We start from the raw sequence: 21,014 nt of genomic DNA, 5'->3' as shown, positions 1-21,014 counted from the left end.
TTACAATGTTCTTCTAGGATTTGATTTTGTTTTTGTTGATGGTTTGAGGTTCTTTTTTCTTTTATTTGATTCAGGCTTTATATTCTTGTATTATTAGTTTAAAACACTTTTGGTTATCCTAAATACCACTTTATGATCCGTCAGTCCTGCTCTCAAAATGGAGCTGGTTTTATTACTGCTATTGAGTAGACTGACTTAATTTCACCATTTCTGGCAAGAAAAGGCACAAAATTTAATTTCAAGTGAAATGTGGATAGTTTCCTCCTCTGTAATTTCTCTGGAGGTGTGTGTAAATAGGAAGAATCTGTGTGGGCCAGTGGAGGAGACTGGAGATTGGTTTCTATTCTTAGATTTGCTATGGACCTGCAGCACATCATGAGATAAATCCCAATTTGCTTTATCTGAGTGACTTATTTAAGCAGATTTCTTGCAAGATTATCATGCAGTACATAGCACTCTTGGGTGTTTCTCCTGTTTTGAGTTAGAAACAAAAAAAGGTTTGGGTTAGAAGGGACCCTAAAGATTCTACAGTTCTAACCCCCTGCCACGGACCTTCCAGTAGACTGGGCCACACAAAGTCCCATCCAGCCTGGTCTTCAACACTTCTACAGACAGAGCATCTGCAGCTTTTCTGGGCAACTTGTTCCAGTGCTTCACCAGTCTCTTGGTAAAGGATTTCTCCGTAGTACCCAACCTAGACCTGTCCTCTTTGAGTTTAAAGCCATTCCCCCCTTGTCCCATCACTACATGCCCTTGTCAAAAGCCCCTCTCCAGCTGTCTTGTGGCCTCTCTGTGTACTGGAAGGCTGCAATAAGGGCTAGATCTTATCCTAAACTCTGTGTAGTTACACACATATAGACTTTTGTTCTCCTGACAGCTGAGAGGGATACAGTTTTTTGAAAGCAACCATTCTAACTCTCCTGACCAAAGTAGAGGTATTATAGTAGGAATAAACGAAGAGCTGCTTCCAGAGGCCAAGGCAGCCCACGGGAGCCATTTCACTAAGTCCTTTTCCATCAAAAACTCTAACCTTACATTCATAAATGCTCTATTATCTGTAATCTGAGGTCAGTCCATGCCAGCTGTATGGAACAATGGTTACCAAGCAGTTCCTCACCTTGCACCTTAATATAATTGATAGTAAATAATACAGTCTCTCTCATTCTGACTGTTACAGGGGACCAGATAGAAATGCAACATCAGCAGCTAGGTAATTGCAATTTAATTGAAAAGGGCCTATTTGCAGTGGTGCAGAGTTGGGAAAGGTCAATGGGCAACAGCAGCCTCTGCTACACTGCACAGAGGGAAGGACAAAGGCTATCTTCATCCTCTCTATTCCTTCCATCATAGTGCCATTTGACTGTACTTTTAAAAGATTTGATCCAATTCCTTGGAGGCCCCGAGAGTTTAGGAAGCAGTTCTGGTCCTGAGTAAAAGTGTAGTTAAGCTCATCCTGTGCTACACCATTGTGTATGAAAAGTGAAATTCTCTGTAAGATCCTCCTGGATCTAGCCTGGAGTGCACTGCAGTGATTTACTCAATTGTTTTGCATCTCTGCAGTTATTTTTGTTGCTTCAAATCTACTGTGCACCTTTCCGAAGAGTCTGATGTTCATTTATTTCTGGTTTTCAGGGGAAAATGCACTAAATGGGGACTTAGACTTACTGTGTAGGTCTTATGTTAAGAACTTGACCTCAAGCTATATATCCTAAGGGAGACTACTGGAGTAGCAGTTGAGGGCTGTACATATCCTTGGGATTTTTGACAGACCCAACACTAAGCCCTGAAATTGGTAGTGAATTTTCCACACTGTTCTAGGGACATCTTTGGAGAAAAATTATATTATTTTCAAGAAGAATTAAATGTGAAAAGCACAATTAAAAAATAGTGTGTTATTCTAACAACCAAAGCAGTTGGCATTTTTTTTTTCTTTCCTGGTTGTTTAAAAAAAAAATCTACAATGATGCAATAAAAAATGACACAAGAGAATAAATGTATCAAGTTGTTATGGCAACTGAAATATGTAGGTTGAAATTTATGTATCTAGAACTTCTATGTAAGTAAAATAAACATTATCCTTGCTAATTAAAATAGCATGCAAAGATTATTTAATTTAAAATCATTAGTTATGTTTTCCCTTACAATTAATGACTGACTTTCTTTTTTTTTTTTTTCCTGTTTCCAAGTATTTACATTTGCTTCCAGCTGTGATTGACTTGCATTTTCATTGCAAGATTGTGATTTCACTAATATGGGCTAAAGTGTGGGGGGGTCCACTGAAGGTAATGAGTAAAATGTGTGCAGGTGGGCACAACTGGAATCAAACCATGTGCTTTAGCATGTCACTCTTTTGCAGGTGACCTTTCTGCTTGCAGGGCCTCTTGGCAGGTGTCATTACCCCATGCTTGAAGGGATCTCCCTGCAACCACAGCTCTCTGTCTTTCTTCTCAGTTTGATACAGAGCACATGGAGCTCCTTCCAGAGCTTGTTTCTGCATACAGCCTGCCCTCTTCAGCTGTAGATTTTGCTTCTGAGATATTTTATGATAGTGAATTCTAAATGAGCATTCATTAATTATGTTCAGCCTTTTAATTTTTCTATTTCTTTTCCTCCAGCCTTCATAAGAGTTCAGTAATAGCTTCTGCTTTATTTGAAAGAAATAGATCTTTAATATCCCAAATTACTCTTCATGTTTTATCTTCTTTATGCCCAGCAAAGTGCAGGCTGATAGCTGAAAGGTAAAGGAATGAGGAGAATGATCTGACTCAGATCCCAGTGAGCTGAGGAAAATGCATTTATTTGTTTAATGTTTTAATCTCATTCATTCTCATATTCAGAGGTGTCTAAATTTGCCCTATGGAGTTTAAAAACACTGCTACCAAGAGTGCTTTGGAAAATACCCCATTAACAGTACATAAGTTAATTGTCTCCATTTCTCGCAGACAGATATCTGCCTGGCACGGAGCTACAGCTGGGGTGTGTCTTTGCCTGAAAACTGCAACCAGTCTCTCCAGTCTCATTCTTTGAGTGTCGTTTTCATGCATCTGAACTGTAAATTATTTATCTCTTCATCCTTGCAGCAGAGTTCATCTTTGTGATTTTTTTTTTTTCTCATTTTTTTCTCTTTGGTTCATCAGATCCTACCAACCACTGCTATTCAGTGTGCCAGATCTCAGCAGGGGAGACTGCTTGAGCAGCAGCCCTCTTAAAGGCTTGTGTTTGCAGGGGCTCTGGTGACAGTGCCCCCCGCTCCCTTCCCTTCCTGCTGTACAAGTCATCACACATGGCAGAGTCCACTGCTGTGTGACCTTAGTGACTCTCTGCTGCCAGGGAAAGAAGATGCATGAGTGCCTTGATTTGTCTCCCAGCTTGAAGATAAAGCTCTGCATGAGCTCTTCTCTTTTCTGCCCCCTTACTTCTCTCTCCTGAGACCCCTCTTGGAATACTGCATCCAGATCACAATGTAGAAAAGATGTGGACTGTTGGAGTGAGTCCAGAGCATGGATACAAAGATGACAATAGGGCTGACTCCATCTCTCCTATGGAGTCAGGCTGAGAGAGCTGGAATTTTCAACCTGGAGAAGAGAAGGCTCCTGGGAGACCTTAAAGCACCTTCCAGTACTTAAAAGGAGCTTATAAGAAAGATGGGCACAAACTTTTTGTGAAGCATGTTGTGATAGGACAAGGGATAATGGTTTTAAACTAAAAGAGGGTAGATTTAGATTTATATATAAGAAATAAGGGGTTTTATTACAGTTAGGGTGGTGAAAGACTGGAACAGGTTGTTCAGAGGAGTGGTGGATGACTCACCCCTGGGAACATTCAAGGTCAGGCTGGATGGGATGCTGAGCAAGCTGAACTAGTGGAAGATGTCTCTGCCTATGGCAGGGGCATTGGAACAAATGACCTTTAAAGTTCCCTTCCAACCAAACCATTCTATGATTCTGTAACAAATGACACTGGAGACAGAGCTTGGATCAGCAAAATGAATCCTGTGTGTGTCTTCTAGTAAGTCACCAGGCTTGAGATTGTGGGGCCAACGGACTCCAGCCAGCTTCATCTGAACTCTCTGTCTGGGAGGAGAAAAGCTGATTCATGAGCTAGTGTCTCCTCCCTGCCTGAATTCCCTGCCTGGAAACTCAGTCATCTTGCCGTAGGTCAGAGTCACAGTGCAGCTAGATAATTGTGTGTTATGGACAGTGAGGGAAATCAGGTCTGTGTGTGGGTTTTGTGTTAGTCCAGCAAAAGTGACTACTCCAGTAACTGATGGCTTGGATGAGAGCTTTTAGATGAATGGTCAAATCTGTATATCAGGGATGAGCAAATGCGAAGTTCACTGGTGACATTCTGACATCCAGAAACACACTGAGAGCAAGATTTGCTCTCAGGAGGGTGGAGCAGCATTAAATCAGATCCTGACCTTTCTGAGACACAAGTCCACAGCCAGATAATTGTTCCTGAGCTGTAACAATCTTTAAGGCTGTCATAAAATTTTCTGAAAGGTTGAATCCATATTAGTTAAAGTGAAATCATAAAAATCCCAGGGCAGACTAAATATTATTGTGATATTTATGCTCACTTTCAAATACAATCATTTTAAAAAAATTAAAACACTTGTGATGTGATTTGTATAGTAGAATCCATGCTCAAATGTGTGTTTTTCTTTATTCACATTTACTGGTGATATTGGGAAGACTGGTGCAGAAGGGACTGAAGGACGTTCTTACAGGGCTTAACTATGAAACCTCATAGTGCTCTACAGCATCACCCTGACTTAAGACAGCTGCTGAGTCTGAGCTAATGCAATGTGATGTGGAGCAAACCTTGATGTCATCAAAAAATGAACAAGAAACCCTAACATGGAAATGGAAATAAAATCTTTTCTGACATCTAAATCATTTGACATGGAACTATGCCTTAGAAACAGTGAATTAGAAAAGAAAGCTCTGCTATATTATTTCTGGATGGAAATTTAGGCCCAGCTGAGGCCAATTAAACTCCTTGACTTCTGTTGGATTATATTTCTGATTTTAGTTTCTAGCGTGGCCTACTCTGGAATTGTCTGAGTTTTCAGTGATATTGTGAAAGTCATATCCTGGCAAAAAATTTGTTGAATGACATTTCTTCCTGTAATAAGGAATATAAGAGGCATAGAAATAGGACTAGCAAAGCACATCTTATGGTCTCTAGGATTACTTATCTGCATGGCATCGCAGGAAAAACTCATCAAGCCCTCAGTGATGCTTTTTGTCCCACAGTCTGCCCAAGGTGTACAACTTTTTTTTTTTTTTTTGTGGTCCAGTGATGCTGACAGCATGCTTAGGAGAGCTGTCAACTCTGTGTAGGTATGGCAGAAAGGTGCAGAGCTTGGAGGACAGATCACAGGCACAGAAGGTGTTCGTGCTGTTGCTGGCGCATTGTAAAGGATGAGTTTGGCTTGAGTCCAGTTCTGGTTCACACACAGCTTGAGCAGAGTGTGAGCAGGTTGGCTGTACCTGGCACAGAGGTGTGCTCTGTTCTTTGCGAGTAGCAGTGTCCTGCTGAGCATCTCAGTTCAGCCCAGGTTGCTTCCTACTCCAGCATAGCTGCTGAACGAATAATTTACATCAGTGTCCTGTAAAATGGATAAGTCCAGCATATATTATGTTGAAATGTAGCTTTTTAGAGGTTCTAATGATTTTCAAATATGCTTGCTCTAGGAAAGTTAATTAAATAAAAGCAGTATCTCTCAGCACTATATGTTTCTGGGAGCATTTGGTTACCCAGATGATAGATTTCCTGACAGATATCAGCACCCAAAAGTTAACAAATTGCTGGGGTTTTTTATTTCTTTCCTCTCCTCATGCAAATCACTTGGGGCAAGCAGGCATTTATTGACAGGCTGTCATTGAGACTGGAGCAGACCTACCAGCTGGTGATCCAAAGTGCCCAAAGACATCTCAGGGCAGCCTCTATTTTGAATTTGTAAATTCAAATTCTAAATTCTAATTTCTTGCTAAAAGCATAGAGGAGAGTGTTCCCCAAGCCAGTGACTGTAGGGGAAGGTGCATTAGGTCTCTGAGTCCTAAGGCAGTTTTACACTTACTTGGGCTCATGGACCCTCTTGTGTAGTTCCTCACACTTTCACCCACCCTTTAGGGCCTCTAGTAAAGCTGATCAGCCTTTTCTAGCCACAAATGCCCTAGAGAATATTCCATGTGCGTAAATAAAATCAAAGTCCTGGAAACTATATCCTAGACCATGGAAGAGCAGAATAAAGTTTGCATGTATGTTTCCTGTTTTTTTTTTTTAAAGTATTTTTTATATTCTCAGTGTTTGGCTTCACCCCAAGAAGTAAACATGTGGTAACTATTGGGGATGGTTATAAGTTCCTCCTATTGATATATCCGGTATAAATTCTGGAAATTCTATAAATTCTTACGCTAGACTGGGGAATTCATCCACCATTATATGGCTTGGCTGCTGTAGGAGGACCTCCCATAGAAACATTTGGAAACCCCATATGCCATAATTGCCTGTGAGGGTAGATGCTCCTTCTGTCTGGTTGCTGGCTCAGACATGAACTGGAACCTGCTGCCTCCTGCAAGTGGAACTGGTGATGAATCTTTCATAACTCATGTCTATGTACTTTGGCAAAAAATAATGAGCCAGATTTTGTTGTCAGTTGATTGTGTTAATTGTGCATGTCCTAAAAAGCTACCTCCAAGATGTGTTATAAGTGCAGAAAAACTTCACTAAGCACTGTTGAAATTAGACAAAATTAGCAAGGTAGGTAATGTGGTTACTATTTTATTAACAAATATTTAAATAACATTGTGAGTTAGCACAATGAAGGAGATGTGCTGAAGAGATTATGGTCTAAACAGTGTCTGTTAATTATAATATAAATATATTAGTGTAATTATGCACAAAATTAGAAGGTTGCTTTATGTGTGATCTGCAAGGCTCATGGTTACTAACCACGTGAATAAAGTTACCAAGTGAAGTTTTGATGTGTTCTTGCAACATTTTCTTGTGAAATCTTTTCTGTTTCTCTGACCAATTTGAAGAGAATAAGATCATGATTTCTTCTGTGAAAAGGAAGCTAGAGTTGTTCCAACTACCAGCCCTCTAGATGCAGGGGTGCGATAAAAAAATCTATAGTTTTGGCAGTAATTGTAGTTCAAGCTTGAATTCATTATTTCCAGAACCTCCTGCAAGGATGTGTGAGCATGGTGCACATTGTCCACTGCATTTGTAGTGTGTCATGGTGGGGCTGCCAGTTCTGCGTCTCCTGGTCATGGTTCAGGAATAATGAGGTGTTGCTGAAACACTTCCTTTGCATGAACAGGCAGCTTTTGGCTATAAAGTATACAAATAATTTTAAGCAGGGTAGACTTTTTGTTGGCCTCCAAAGGGAGGGTTGTATGTAATCAAGAATAAGAAGAGAGTCAAATCCAAGATTGTTAGTTTTTAATAAATCTGTCACAATGCACAGCAAGTATTCTTTCTGTCTCTTGGATTATACAGTCCCATTTATTTAATGACACAGAATTAAACATCTTTTGGTGTTTAGATGGATTTCTAATGTGTGCTTTGTTTAGGTTGAGAAACCATATGTTGCTTTGCTAATGATTATTGAACCTTAATACACTGGAACAGAGAGATATTCCAGATTTATTACAATTACTCTTGCTTGAGCTGTTTGAACCCCCCCTAATGTCCTTGATTTTCTGCTCTTTACAATGAATTTGTGACCCATTTCCCTAAGGAAAACAATGGAGACATTTCATAGCATCTAAGGCATTGCTTTATGTTATTTCAAAATATTGGAGCCAACTACTGGTGAAAAATTTGAGAAAAAAACATGTAAAATGTAAACAAAGTAAGTTTCTTATCCTGCTTTGCAGCTGCACTCATTTGATAAATGTTACTGTAGAAGTTTCTGCTGAAGCTCGTCAAATCCCTTTAGAGAAGTTGCAGGAGCTGAGCTCCTCTAGGATCAGGATCCTTTAGGTCTTGATGGTTAGAGCAAATAAATAATGTATTGATTTGAAGAGTTTATATTGTTTGCTATAAATAATAACAACAAAAAATATTTATGTCAAGTATTCAAAGAAAGCCAAGATGAATTGGAAATTTTATGCATGCTTTTTAGCTCCTTGCAAAACCAATTTTCTCTTCCTGAAAGAAACATTTAGGGAGTTGCTTGGATTTTCTGTAGGCTCTGAGGCAAGACCTGGGTTCAGTTTCCTGCTGTCCTTGAAAATTTTGGCCTCGTTGTCTTTCTGTCCCTTACTCCCTTCCAGATTACAAATGGGAGATATTCAACACCCTTTGGTGACTAGCTACCAGCCAGGGGAATGAGTGGTCCTCCATGTGAGAGAAGCTGTAACCTCAGAGAGGACCTGTGGAGTCCTGTGTACTTAGCCCCATGTAATGCTGAGCTGCTGGGCCTGGTCCAACCTTTAAACACGGTCTTTACTGGAGCACAAGACTCATCCATTGGTTCCAGTGAAGCTAAAAGCACGTGTCTAAGTAGTTGGATGGACTGGGGCCAGCACTCAGTCTTTTGCTGGACAGAGCCCTAAATAAACAACCTAGGATCAGAGGAGAGAACATTTGCACATGCGAGTGTGATTTGGCTCTTTCTGTAGCACTGGCTTGTTGTTTTCTAAGTTGTGCTGGCAAAGGCTGCTCTGCTTAAAATGCTAACAATTTCTTGCCTGTTGTGTTAAAATTGACTGCACTCCTGTTGCACAGGCTAAAACAGGATGGGTCTAAATCACTCAGGGTGCTTGCAGTGCTTGGCACCCACAGACACAAGACATTGAACTCTGTTTGAATCCTCCCTGCTTTCCTGTTTGTGCTTTTGCAGAGTGCTCAGAAATTTTTTGAGATCTGAGTTAGAGGCAGTCATCACATTTCATTCAAAGGCTGACTCTTCAAGCACATTATTGCAGGGCAGAGCATTGTAAACAGAGATGTCATTTGTAATATTTACTGTCTTAATGTAAAATCTACAGTAATATATTAGATTTCCAGCAGGAAAATTGAAAAAACAAATATAGCCATTTACTGTGTCTTCTGTCAAAGATATTATTTGAAGAAATACTCTGTGTTTCGTGAGAGCTTTGTGTGAGCAATGTAAGATTGAAATCTGTGTAAATGAAGGAAAATTAACAAAAAAATGCATTTGAATTTAAAAGATGTACACATATGGTTACTAGTCAAGCATGAAACCTTTTTAAAAATGTTTCACTTTGGAGAATGTAATGAATTAGAAATAAGAAAACAAACCAGATAATTTGTTTGTTGCTGTAAGGAGATATGTGTTCCTGCAGCTACTCCAGATGAGAGCCCTGTCACAGTCAGCAGGTCTTTTTGCCAGGGCACTGATTTCCTTCCTTATCTTTATGTTCTGTTGCTGAGAGCTGCAGAGCACCTTGAATGCCTTCTGAAGTCACACAGAGATTATGATAAACATCATCTTGCAGATTTAGCCTATTAAGACTTTCACAGGCTTCCATGAGAGTACCTGTAGGGTAAATCATAGAAAGTTTTGCATTAAAAATGTTGAGGTGAAAATCTTCTGTGTAAGCCACCTGATACTTTTCTGAATTCTGGCTACCCTTTTGTGTGTCCATGCTAATCTTTATGTTTAAATGTAATTGAATTAAAGCACTCATCTCAGCTGCTTTATTTGTGTTTTTTCCATCCTGGTTTTTAGCCTGCAGCATCCAATGGATCAGAAGGATCTGGCCAGTGTGGTGAACACAACAAGGAGAACCCAACTTTTGAAAGTTATGTGGTAGACATGAAGACAAAGGTATTGTCCGCTCTTTTTTTGTGATGGAGAATGAAATCCTTGTTTGGTGAAGTTTTGCTGGAGGTGAAGTGTGTAGAACATACATAATTTGGCCTTCTTGATATATTTTTTTAAATTTCTGCTTAATGGCTGCATGTCCATTATCACATTTGAATGAGGATGGCTGCAATTTATTGTGGTATATTGCTAGCCCTGGGTATTTTATGCTGACATAGGCAGGATTGAATTTTTATTTTTATGTACAAGTTTTGTTCATATTGGTGATGGTTCTACATACTTGCTGATCTCAAGGTGGTTTCATTTCAGTCTGTTTTTGAAGTCCAAGTTGTGCAGTTCATAGGTTGTTTTATTCCAGGTGTTTTCAGTTTCTTAGTGTTGTAGGGTTTGTTTTTTTTTTGGTCTGGAGTCAGTATGGATGAATTTGAATGTCAGAAAAGCGATGATTTTTGTACGGGCAGCCTAATGATACCTATCATAAAACTCTGCTGAACAGCATTACTTCATGGCTGTGGTAAAGGGCTGTGTTACACTTCCTTGTCTTGCTGCATGCAACAGTGAAGTAAAAAGTGTTTCATTATAGTATCTCCATTATTTTCATAGGTTCACAACTTGGCTGGAATCATTCCCTTGGGCTTAGATATTATTATGTAGACTTTCAGCCTTGGCATCAGTGTGTATTTTTCCTTTTTGAAGTAAAAGAAACTTATTAACTTTCCTTTTAACATAAACAATCTGGAAACATGATGAAAAGAGACATTAACTGAGCTGTTGTACTTGTGTGGTACCTTGTAGACTTCAGCAAAAGTTGTTTTCAATGGTAGAAACTTGTGGATTATTCCTCTTGTCTAAAGTGTTTCCATGGGCTTTATTCCCTTTCTAGATCAATTACTCTGTTCATTAAACTTTAAAAATCTAAAGATCTAATTTTCTAGCATGATTTTCTGAGTTTCTTGTGGTGTTGTGTTCCCAATTTCCCAATCGCAAAAACTTTTGTACCATATGGTAGTGTGGTGGTATTTGATAGTTGGAAAATAAGAACATAAATACTCACTGAAATTTTTCTTTATGTTTATGGAAGATTTTATTTCTCCAAAGTATGGAATTATCAAAAGTTTGATATATGCCCGAAATACATTGTGTCCATGGAGGATGCTGTGAAAATCATGAGATGTAGTTGATCTCATCTCCATTACACAGCATGATTTCTGTTACTAATGCCCAGCTGAACAATGCACTATCCTCCTACTCAGAGTCACTGCAAACCCTGGACTGAATGTTTCTCCATCAGCAATTTTATGTACTACATTTTCATGCTGTTCGTGTACAAAGTGTACCTGAGAGGAAACTCTGAATATTGGCAACTCCATTGCCAAGCTCTAAGACATTCAGAGCTGTGAGTGGTATTTTGTCCAGTTCTCAGTACCATGGGATAGTAGATAGCAGATGTTCTGTTTTAGTTTCCAGGAATTTGTGGTTTAGTGTGTTAGTTCACTTGAAAGTGTAATTCTGTCTGATTTCTTTTTCAAGTGAGTGTGCTTGAGTGTTAGTGGCTGCTTTGACAGTGACACATAGCTATTTCAGAGTGGCTATATGTTTGAACATATGTGCCAGTGCTCTTCATGCTGATGATCAATTGGTTGTTAGATTTCCATCCCCAGGCGGAATGCTCAAGAATGAAAATGAACTCTTCATTCACCATTGATCTTGAGAATTGAGAACCCCTTCTGGACATACCTCCCTCGAGTACCATCTGATTCCGTTGCAGGGCATCCCAGCCTGCATAAAGCCAGGAGAGCATTTGTAACTGAAGTACTTCTGTTTCATTTGGTGTAATGGATTTGTGTGAAACAGGAAAACAATTATGGATTTATATAGGAAATAATAGCTAGAAAATACATTAGGCATAAATTTTAAACTAATGAAAGTTGCGGGGCTGTCAAAAGGCTAGCTTGTCCAAGGACCTTCAGAGGTGTAGGATGGGTCAAGCACCTCTGCCCCATCATCTGTGATGATGAAAGTGCATGTCCTACAATCCTACAAGTCATATTGTGTTCCCAGCTTGCCATACTGCCTTCTCATAGGACCCCAAACTGGTGAGCATGTGCCAATGAGACTGCTGGAGAGGTTGCACTGTCTCAGTAGTTTTGATTTCTCTTCTGGGGCAATTGCTCGGCTAAAGTGGTGCGAGCTCCCATGTACTACATAAAGGTGGAAATGTACTTAGAGTAAGAAGAGAGGGAATCCCCTCCACAACTGTGAAGCAGAAAATTTTTTTCTGTGGCTGTTGAGCCCAAGGCCACTGTGGCCACCTGCGTGCACAGACCTTGTGGTGAAGGAGTGGAGCTGCCTGTCCACCTTCCCCTTCTTCCTGTGCCCATTTTACCATCTACCTCCAGGGCTTTGAGAAGCAAGGTCTGCTTCCCTACAAAAAAGAAAATTGTCTATTTCTTCTCATTGGAAAAGCTACCAGCTGGAGAAATTGGTCAGGACTCCAACATTGATTGTGCTAAATAGCAGTGAAATTTGCCATGCATGGGTGAAGGGAATGATTCGTGTTACAGCTTCTGTCTGAGACTCTCCTGGGCCTCAGGCCAGTTGCAGAGCTGCTGCTCTCTAGGCCTGCTGCAGTTAGGAGGGGAAGAATTGCTAATTTGGTGATCTTTAAATTAACACCAAGACTCCTGGGCTTCTGATTCAGCCTGGGAACTACATTAAAATTCTGAGTGACTAAGGTGTACAGAACGTGCTTTCTGAAATCTGTATTAACTTCTGTTTTTGGATGAAGAAGGATTTATTCTGACATTTCATCTGTAATACAGCTTTTAAGTACATATCCAGGATCTACAAGTTTAGTACGTTCTCTCTCTCTTTTTTTATTTTTATTTATTTTATTTTATTTTAATTAAGTGTACCACAAATCAGCCTTCATAAAGAAACTGTCTCATGAGACTTTCCCTTGTAGCATATACTTACTCTGATCACTTGAATCCTGGTGTTAACCTACTAAGTAACCAGTTGGGATCCACAGGAACTGGATTCAAGTAGTATAAGTGGACTCTGGATGTAAAGACATAATTTGCCAACTGCGGCAGTTGCCCTCTTGGAAGATGTAATTAGGAAAATATTTATTTGTAGCTTGTTTGGGTGCAATAGAGAACCTGAAAAGAAGAAAGAGAATATAACCTGAGAATGGAATACTATCAACGAGTACCCCGTAGTACACAATTTAAGATGCATTAGGAGTAAATAAATCTTTCTATATATTTGTAAGACCGTGTGTGTGTTCATGTGTTTTCTCTGTAGGTGCATAGAGCTCTAAATAGTCACTGGTCAAATTTTTCAAGATGCTGACATTACTAATGCAATGTATGCATTAGTATGGTTAGATGCCTCCTTTCTTAGTGTCTACTCCAAAACCTGGAGACATAGTGCTCTTGGTTTTCCTAATCTCTAATCTTTAAATAAATAAAAAAAAAGTTATGCTTTTAATTTGTTTTTTTAACAAACTATTTTTCTTTAAAGTTTTTGCTTTATAATTTTTGGGTTTCAAGAAAATTTAAGAAGTGTTTAAGAAGGTGAATAATGAAAGATAAAAAAATCAGAATCTTTTCTAATGATTTTAGCTTTTACTGAAGGTTGCTTTTACAAATATTGAATTCAGCGGGATGTTGCAGGCTCTGGTTCTAAATATAGTGGCCTAATTAAACCCTCTGCTTTGGTTATCCAAGTGGAAGTACCTGGATACAATGAGGACTTTAATGCCACAAAGGAACATTAAATTGTCTAAGGTAAACTGCATTAAAAGACCATGCCATTTCACCCATTCACCTCATATTGTTGGTTTTTATATGACTTAAAAACAGATACCTTGGTAAAATTATAGGAGAAGGAAGCAGTCAACTGGGCAGATGGCTTTCACACAGTGATCCACAAAACCACTGGTGTCACAGTGGGAAATGGTTGTTCTTCTTATAGTAAGGCTTCCCAAGAGTCAGAGCTCATCACAAAGGTTATTTTTTACCATCTAAGTTGACTACGAGCAACTATAAACCGTGTCTTTTCACCCCAGATGGCTGCTCCTCATTTTCTTTTTAGTTTTTGGGTCAAGCCTTTCTATACTAGATTTCAGTCAGGATCATATGTACATTTAATAAGAAGAAGAACGAAGGAAAAAAATAGAACTAAGCAGTGATATGACCTCCAGAAATTAGAGCAGAAGGAGGTGTTGCTAATGAAGGGTAAAGCAGTGCTAAGGATTTGAAAATCTTATTCTTGGGGAGAAAAAATGAATGGAAAAAGTATCTAGTTGGAGAAACAAAATTAAGCAGCTTTTTTGGGGGTCTGGGATAGGTTGTTAATGGAAAGGAAGGACTGTATCTTTGAAGAAACAGTGGAGACCCATTGACAGTCATCTGTTGCCAGTCATTGTGTGTTACAAGCTACGACTGGGGGCCCTGGCAGCCAAAATCAGCCCGTGGGAGTTCGAAGCTGGGGTCTGCATCCCCAAAAGCAGTCATGCAATCTCCATGTCTTCCCTCTTTCAGGGAGTACTGGAGATTACAGGGGTAAAAAGTAGGTGGCACTATTTTAGGGAGCTAACTGCTCAATTGTGTATTAAGCTTGAGGAGCACATGTGCCAATCCTGCCCTGTTAAATGCTCATTGTCATATTTAATGGAAGGAGGTGACAGTCAAAAATTGGAGGAGTGCAGGAGGGAGCTTTTTGGTACACTGAGGGAGCTGGGTGAGTCACGTTCATGTAGGCATCCCCAAAGGGTTGAAACCCTCTGTTTTTCAAATAATCTTTAAATAGGATCATGAATTCACTGGGATCATCTCACAAGAGTAGAGTTGCGAGTAGAAGCATTTACAGATCATGCACTTAGAAACCAATTTCAAAATACATCTCCATATGCCAGTTTCAAGTCTGAGATGGAATTTTTCAGCCAAGTCATTAGGTAATTATATGTACGAAATATTCCACACCTTACTAGATCAGATTCAATCTATCAATTAGAAGAGAACAAACTATTGGGTGCTTTACACCCAAGTGTTAAAATATCTGCTGATTTTAGAGTTGACTTGAAGTCACTTTTACCCAATAATGCTTAGAGCACAAGGATGGCTTATGTCACACCATATTAATGGGTTAATTTCCTCTTAAGGAAATATTTAATTGAGTCTTACTTCAAGGATGTTTGGAAGTTCCCTGTTTCATGTGATCTATAGTTTAATAAACTTGTGTGACTGTTTGGCTACTGGACTAAACCTCAGTAGGGAGAAAACCTGCAGGTTCTAGCACAGCCTGTAAACGCAAATCAAGTTTGTTTTGTGCACATGTGTTTGCTCAGAGTGAGTTAAAGCCTTAGACACAGTTTTGAGTGCTCTGGAGACTTTCTCTTTAAGATGTATCCACCAGGACTTTAATAGTTGGGGGAGGGTTGATTGCTCTCTGACCACATATCTGATTCACTATGAATTTTGTAACTTTGGTAGCAGTGACCTCATTTTGGCAAAATAATATGTGTCATTTACCGAGCGTCTCACTGCTCCAACAGTCATGGGAATATTAGGGTTATAACCTGAGTAATTTATGGAAGAGAGATGACTCTTAAATAATCTTTTATTTTCTTGGAAAGGCTTATTTTATTAAAAACATATTTTAGCTCTGAGTGAGAATGAGAGATTCTCAGCAAAGCACCCAGGGGAGATTGTGCTGTCCAGTGTGTTGAAAAGGTGAATTGTAATGTATGGGTGTCTAGACATTTCCTCTTGTTGCTGTCAACAGTCCAGTTGGCTGTATTTTTTTTTTTCCCAGTGAATAGGAGCATTGATTTTCCTCTCTCTTTGGCCAGAGCTTTCATTTTACATATCTTTCCCCTTCTGAGTCTCTTTCTCTTTCCCTCCCTCTTCTGTCTCTCTTCCTCTATCTGGAAGAGAGGGAAGCCCGTAAGAGCTGACAGCAAGCTTTCTAACTCAGAATGATTCATGTAAAACACCTGAAAGGCAAGCTCTGCACCAGCATCACTGCAAGAAAGGTAGGGCTGTGGGGGCTTAAACAGTCTGTAAAACTCCAAGCAAAACATAGAGAACATGAGATAAATAGATTAAGTCTGTGAATCTGTCAGTGGTGCAAGAAAAGTTTGGGAGAGAATTTAAAGAGTGTTTAAGCTCTGCTGTTAAAGGTGCTTTCTTTTAGTTAAAAGTTTGATGTATTTTTCATAGGCGGGGAAAAAAAAACCCAGTACCCTACAAAGCTTTGAATTATGTATATAATGTAGGGTTTTTTTCCACGGGTGATAAACTATAATTATATCACTGTTGTGCTTGACAGATCCACGTGCATGTGTAAATATGTAAATCCCAGTCCTTTCCCCTGACTGATTATTTTCTGCTACAGCTAAAGTTCGCCTTATCCAGCTGTTATTTATATTCACTTCCAAATCCGAATCTGACCCAGTAATTCTGAGCAATTGGAGCTGTGACGCACGAGTTCCCGCACACACCTTCATGTTTCAATCATGCACTTCCAGCAATGTGTGTTTGTAGGAATCATGCTCTTAATAAAACCCCTTACAACCCAAAGCAGTTGTTTTGGCAGAGAAGTGACAGCCCTGTGATAGATGGGCCCGATAGTTGTGCGTTTTGTGCTTGCTCTGAGTTAGTAGGGAAGAGGAGGGAGAGAGCGAGTGAAAGGGGGGAGGAAAAAAAAGACAGGGAAGGAGAGAGCGGGAGGGAGAGATTGAGAGAGAGAGAGAGAGAGCGAGAGAGAGCGAGGCTGAGAGAGAGAGAGTTGGCAAGGGAAATCTTATGGGTATACTGAAACAGCAGATCAGAATTGTGAAACCAGAGCTAGGGCTGAAATGTGATGCTTTTGCTCTTTTGTGCTTGTTGTGGTTCTCATCTTCCCATTTAGAGGGCTGCATACCATTCAACAGCATATTTTGATCTCAGATTGAACAATGCAGCAATCAAGCCTGATAAGCCACCTGGAAGTTTTGCTTGAGACGATTTCTAGTGGGTTTACTGATCCCTGTGAGCATCATGACTGCCTTTAGCATTGTGGAGGAGGACTCGAGTTTCTTATGAGGGCCCCACTTGGAAAAGCCGGCTGTGCAGATTCAAGCCTCCGGTTCTGTTCATGCTATTCAAAAGCCTTTCCTCACCCTTGCTGATTTATTTTTATGATTTACATACACTCCTGTGGAGATTTACAGAATGGATTGTCTGTGCATTGTCACGACCAAGGTAGGACTGGAAACATTGCTGTTCTGTCTACATATTTCTCTGCTATTTTTCTGTTCCTGTAATTAAATAGATTGAGCATGTACTGTATCAGGTTGCAAGATAAAGTGATGAATAAGCTTTGCTTCCATGAGCATTTTGTTCTCTTTATCTGTAGATTATGCAGTTTGTTTCTATATGACTTCCTAAATTATATGTTTTTTACTTATTTTTTACTAGCAAAAGGAAAAGGATTTCATATTTTATCTTAGCCTATGCTTGTGTCTATTAATAACTCTAGCAACTAGAGCACTTTCAGAATACATGGTATACTGCACATATTTTCTCAGCTTATCAGTTTATTCTCTAAACTAAAGAATAATAAAGAAAGGGGTATTATATGGGTCCTGGGATTTTAAGGAGGCCAATCAGATGTAGTTTAGATAGTCATGGTGTTTCTGATTGGAGAGATGCAAGTTTCTTGTGGCTTATTGTGGCTTTTTTTGGGAAAAAACATAGATTACTTTGCCTCTCTAGGCCTGAAAAATAAAAATGCCTAGGTCCCAATTCAGCACTCTTATACTGATTTTAGATCTAGATGGACTGCTTGGAAACAGTCCTTCTAAATAATTTCTTCTGAACGTGAATATAGACAATTTCATTTCCGCAACAGTGGCATCAGGCTAAGGACCTCAGGGTTAGGGACACTTCCCAGCCTAAAGATCTGGTGTAGGGATAAGCTGAATGATTCCTTGAGACATCCTCAAACTTATCAAACTAAGTTAATATTAAATGGCAGAGCAATGAGGAGGGAACTCCCTTTCTGTTGCTACAGGGCAGGCAGCTCAGCGCGTGTTTGCAGCCGCCTTTGCACGTGGTGGTGGTGGGGTTTATAAGGAGCAACTAGCAGGGGACGTCCAGCTTGGGGGTTCAGCACAGTGTTCCCTGTTCTGCCTTACTTTTGATGAATTTCACCAGTTCTACAGGACTTGCCAAATGCCTGGGGAGTGCAGAACCCCTGAAGGCTGCACAAATGATAAGGCAAAGCAGGGGTTACCACTGCTGTCATCATTGCTGTCATTTTTTGCGTCACAGCTATGTAGAATGGGGACACCCATCTGTAACATGGAGAAGGGCAGGAAGATACACCCTGGGCACCCATGGGCAGCAGAGAGGGGTGGTGGGTGGCCAGTGCAGAGAGCAGGGAACGCAGTAGAGCCATGGAAACAGATGCCAGCTGTCATTCCCATCTTGCTGGTGGAGAAGCCCATATGGGAGGAGAACAAGAGGTGAATGAGGCCACAGAAAGAGGATAAATTGGAGGAGGCTGTGGCCTCATTCATTTCCTGTTTTTTTCCAGGTCCTCCTGGCTTCCACAATCTGTGCTGAATTTGAAACTATATCTGCAATCAGCCCTGGAGCAGAGCAGGGGCACCTGTGGGTACCTGTTGAGGCAATACCATTGAAAAGCGCTCAGCAATGGAGGCGCAGCACTGCTGAAAAGCTGGGATTCAGGACCATGCTAAACATCCAGTTTTTACACTCCTGAGTGTTGCTTTCCAGTTCAAAGGGTTGAAAAGAAGAGCTGTGATTAGCCCTACTTCTAGGTGTCTTGTCGTGCAGTGGGGACCTGGAATTGCAGCCATGCTTGGCCTAGAGAGTTTGGGGTGCAGATGTGTAGAAATTGGATTTGGGACAGGGGAATAAGTCAAATTTTAAGATGATATAACTAGAAAAGAACATGTCCCAGTACCTTTTTTTTTTTTTTATGTGTCAAGAGACATCCCTTATTTATTTTACAAATTAATGCTGAAAATTTTCCACTGAATATTTTCCCAGGGCCTTCTGGGAGATAACAAACATGGATTCACTGCCAGCTCACTACTGCTGCTGCCTTGAGCAGGGCTCCCAACTCCATCTACACACATTTTTCCTTTCAGCTTTTCTGTGTCTTGAATCCAACACTGAGTGTCTGAAATGATCTGAAAGTCAAGCATGTGAGTGAGCCTCAAATATGCAACTCCAGATACTCAGTCTTTGCTGCCAACGTTGGTGTTGGAATGAGATACAATGTGAATTGTACATTGCTTTCTATTTGCAGGCATGTGGGAACAACATAATATCATATGTAATTGAGCTGAATAATGGCAAAAAGCTAGTTTCAGAACACTTTCATATTACAACAGCTTGAAACCAAAGTTACAGTGATTTGCTCATCTTACTTTTACCATATTTAAATAGCTGGACTAGTGTTGTATTGGTCTTTAAATTGATCTTGCTGGCTTTATTTTCATTGGAGTAACTCTCCTTCCTTTAAAGAACCAAATTTTTAAATCTGTTTATGCCAATTTTCAGCACTTTAATAAGAGCAGACCTTTTTCAGAAAAATTGTTATTTAAAACAATCATTTTGATAAGCATGAATTCTACAGAGCAACAGTGTGGTCATTTTTGACCTCAGATCTGTTAATCGTCCATATTTGAATAGCCATTTGTCTGATTTATGCAGATAATTGCTGTTCTTTGTATTGAGCAAGTGGACCTTGATGTCAGAGGGAGCAAATACGTCAGGTTTATTCTTCACATCTTAAGTAATAAAAAAGGAGTAAAAGATAAATACTTTTTAAACTGCAAAAGATGAACACTGTTCAAAGAGTTGACATTTTTAACACTTGATCATTAAATTTATTCTGGAAGTTTTGGTATTTTCACATTGTAGTAAATGACATAAATTTTGTGGTGGAGTGAATGTGCCCATGTAGATTATGTTCAATGGATCTACAGATCCTGCTTTGAACTCTGCATGGTAAAAGATGGCATCTAATAAAATTAATTTCTGATATACCTTGCCAAATCTTAAATCCTATAGATGTTTTCTGTAGCCAAAATGTAAAGTGTGTTTAAGATGGATTTAAGATTTTAATTTGTACAAATTCTTCCTCTTCTTTTTATTTCCTTAATTTTTCCATGCATTTCTGAACACAGGACTACAGAAATGCTGAATCAGTCAAGGACAGCTTCTTATAGTTGTCCTGGTTCATTTTAATTGATCATGTTCCCAGCATAGCAACTTTTCTTTAATGTCACATAAAGCACATTAATTGGTGGCATTATTTTATCATTAGAAAAAATCTGGTATAAATTAAAGCTTAGGTTGAGCATCCATCCCAGCAGGGGCACCAGGAGTTTTTGAAAGGAAGAACATTCCCACTGTGCCTCCCAACAGTCAAAGGCAACATGCTGTCCTCTCCTCGAGGTACCAGCTCTCCTTCCATCCTTCTGCCTTTGTTCTCCCAGACTTACGAAAACAATGGGAGCTGCCACTAGTGAAAAAGAACATAAATAACTCTATGTTCCTCACTGCAACTGGGGCTGCTCCCCCAGAACCCCCAGTTCCTGGTATTAGGTGGCATAGAAAAGATAATTAGCTTTCACTGGGAAAAAACCCCAAAAGCTTTCTGGCACTAGTTTCCAGAAAGGAGAGCTCAGAGGTGGCAACTCTGCAGGCTAAAAACCCAGAAGACCAATGGCAGGGCTAGCTGAAGACCTTCTGTCAGAAGAGAGATTTTAAAACTTCCTGGGCAATCTAGACTAGTGGTTTAGTATCCTTAACATCAGTAATGTCCCTAAGAACTATCAGTGTTCATTGCCACTTTTTTTTGTTTGGGAGTTGTATTTTGAGGTTTGCTTGAGATCTCAGATTTTGTCACCTGGATGCTTCTGTGTTTTGAGAAGATGTACAAAAAGAAGAAACACCACTTAAGTAACCCAAATTTATTAAAGAATCCTAAACCTCTTACCATTTATGCCTGACTCCTATGTCCTCAGCACTGAGCACTGGCAGCAGCAGGATTCCTGTGTCCCAGAACTGTGTCTTTCAGTTTGTAAAGCAGAGAATTTGCCTTCAGAACCAGGGAGAACACTCAGCTTGAACTTGTTTTTTTAGCTACAAAAATAAATTCCTGTCATCAAAATATTGAAAAC

The 21,014-nt window shown here is 39.8% G+C and overlaps 1 protein-coding gene across 6 annotated transcripts in view; it reads left to right on the top strand.

The window, feature by feature from the left end:
* DLG2 (discs large MAGUK scaffold protein 2) overlaps positions 1–21,014 on the top strand; it is a 986,985-nt gene that overhangs the window by 138,314 nt on the left and 827,657 nt on the right. For 5 of the 6 annotated variants that reach the window (XM_083854323.1, XM_083854322.1, XM_083854321.1 and 2 more), the window contains exon 5: positions 9,710–9,808. In XM_083854323.1, coding sequence (XP_083710449.1) covers positions 9,710–9,808 — 99 coding nt within the window. Of the gene's footprint in view, positions 1–9,709; positions 9,809–16,543; positions 17,056–21,014 lie in introns of those variants that run through there. The other variant, XM_083854325.1, reaches the window with a different exon arrangement.

Source organism: Zosterops lateralis (genome assembly GCF_965231275.1).
Source record: "Zosterops lateralis genome assembly, chromosome: 2".
NCBI classification, from domain to species: domain Eukaryota; kingdom Metazoa; phylum Chordata; class Aves; order Passeriformes; family Zosteropidae; genus Zosterops; species Zosterops lateralis.
Note: the sequence above shows the minus strand (reverse complement) of the source record. Positions and strands in the feature narration are given on the sequence as shown.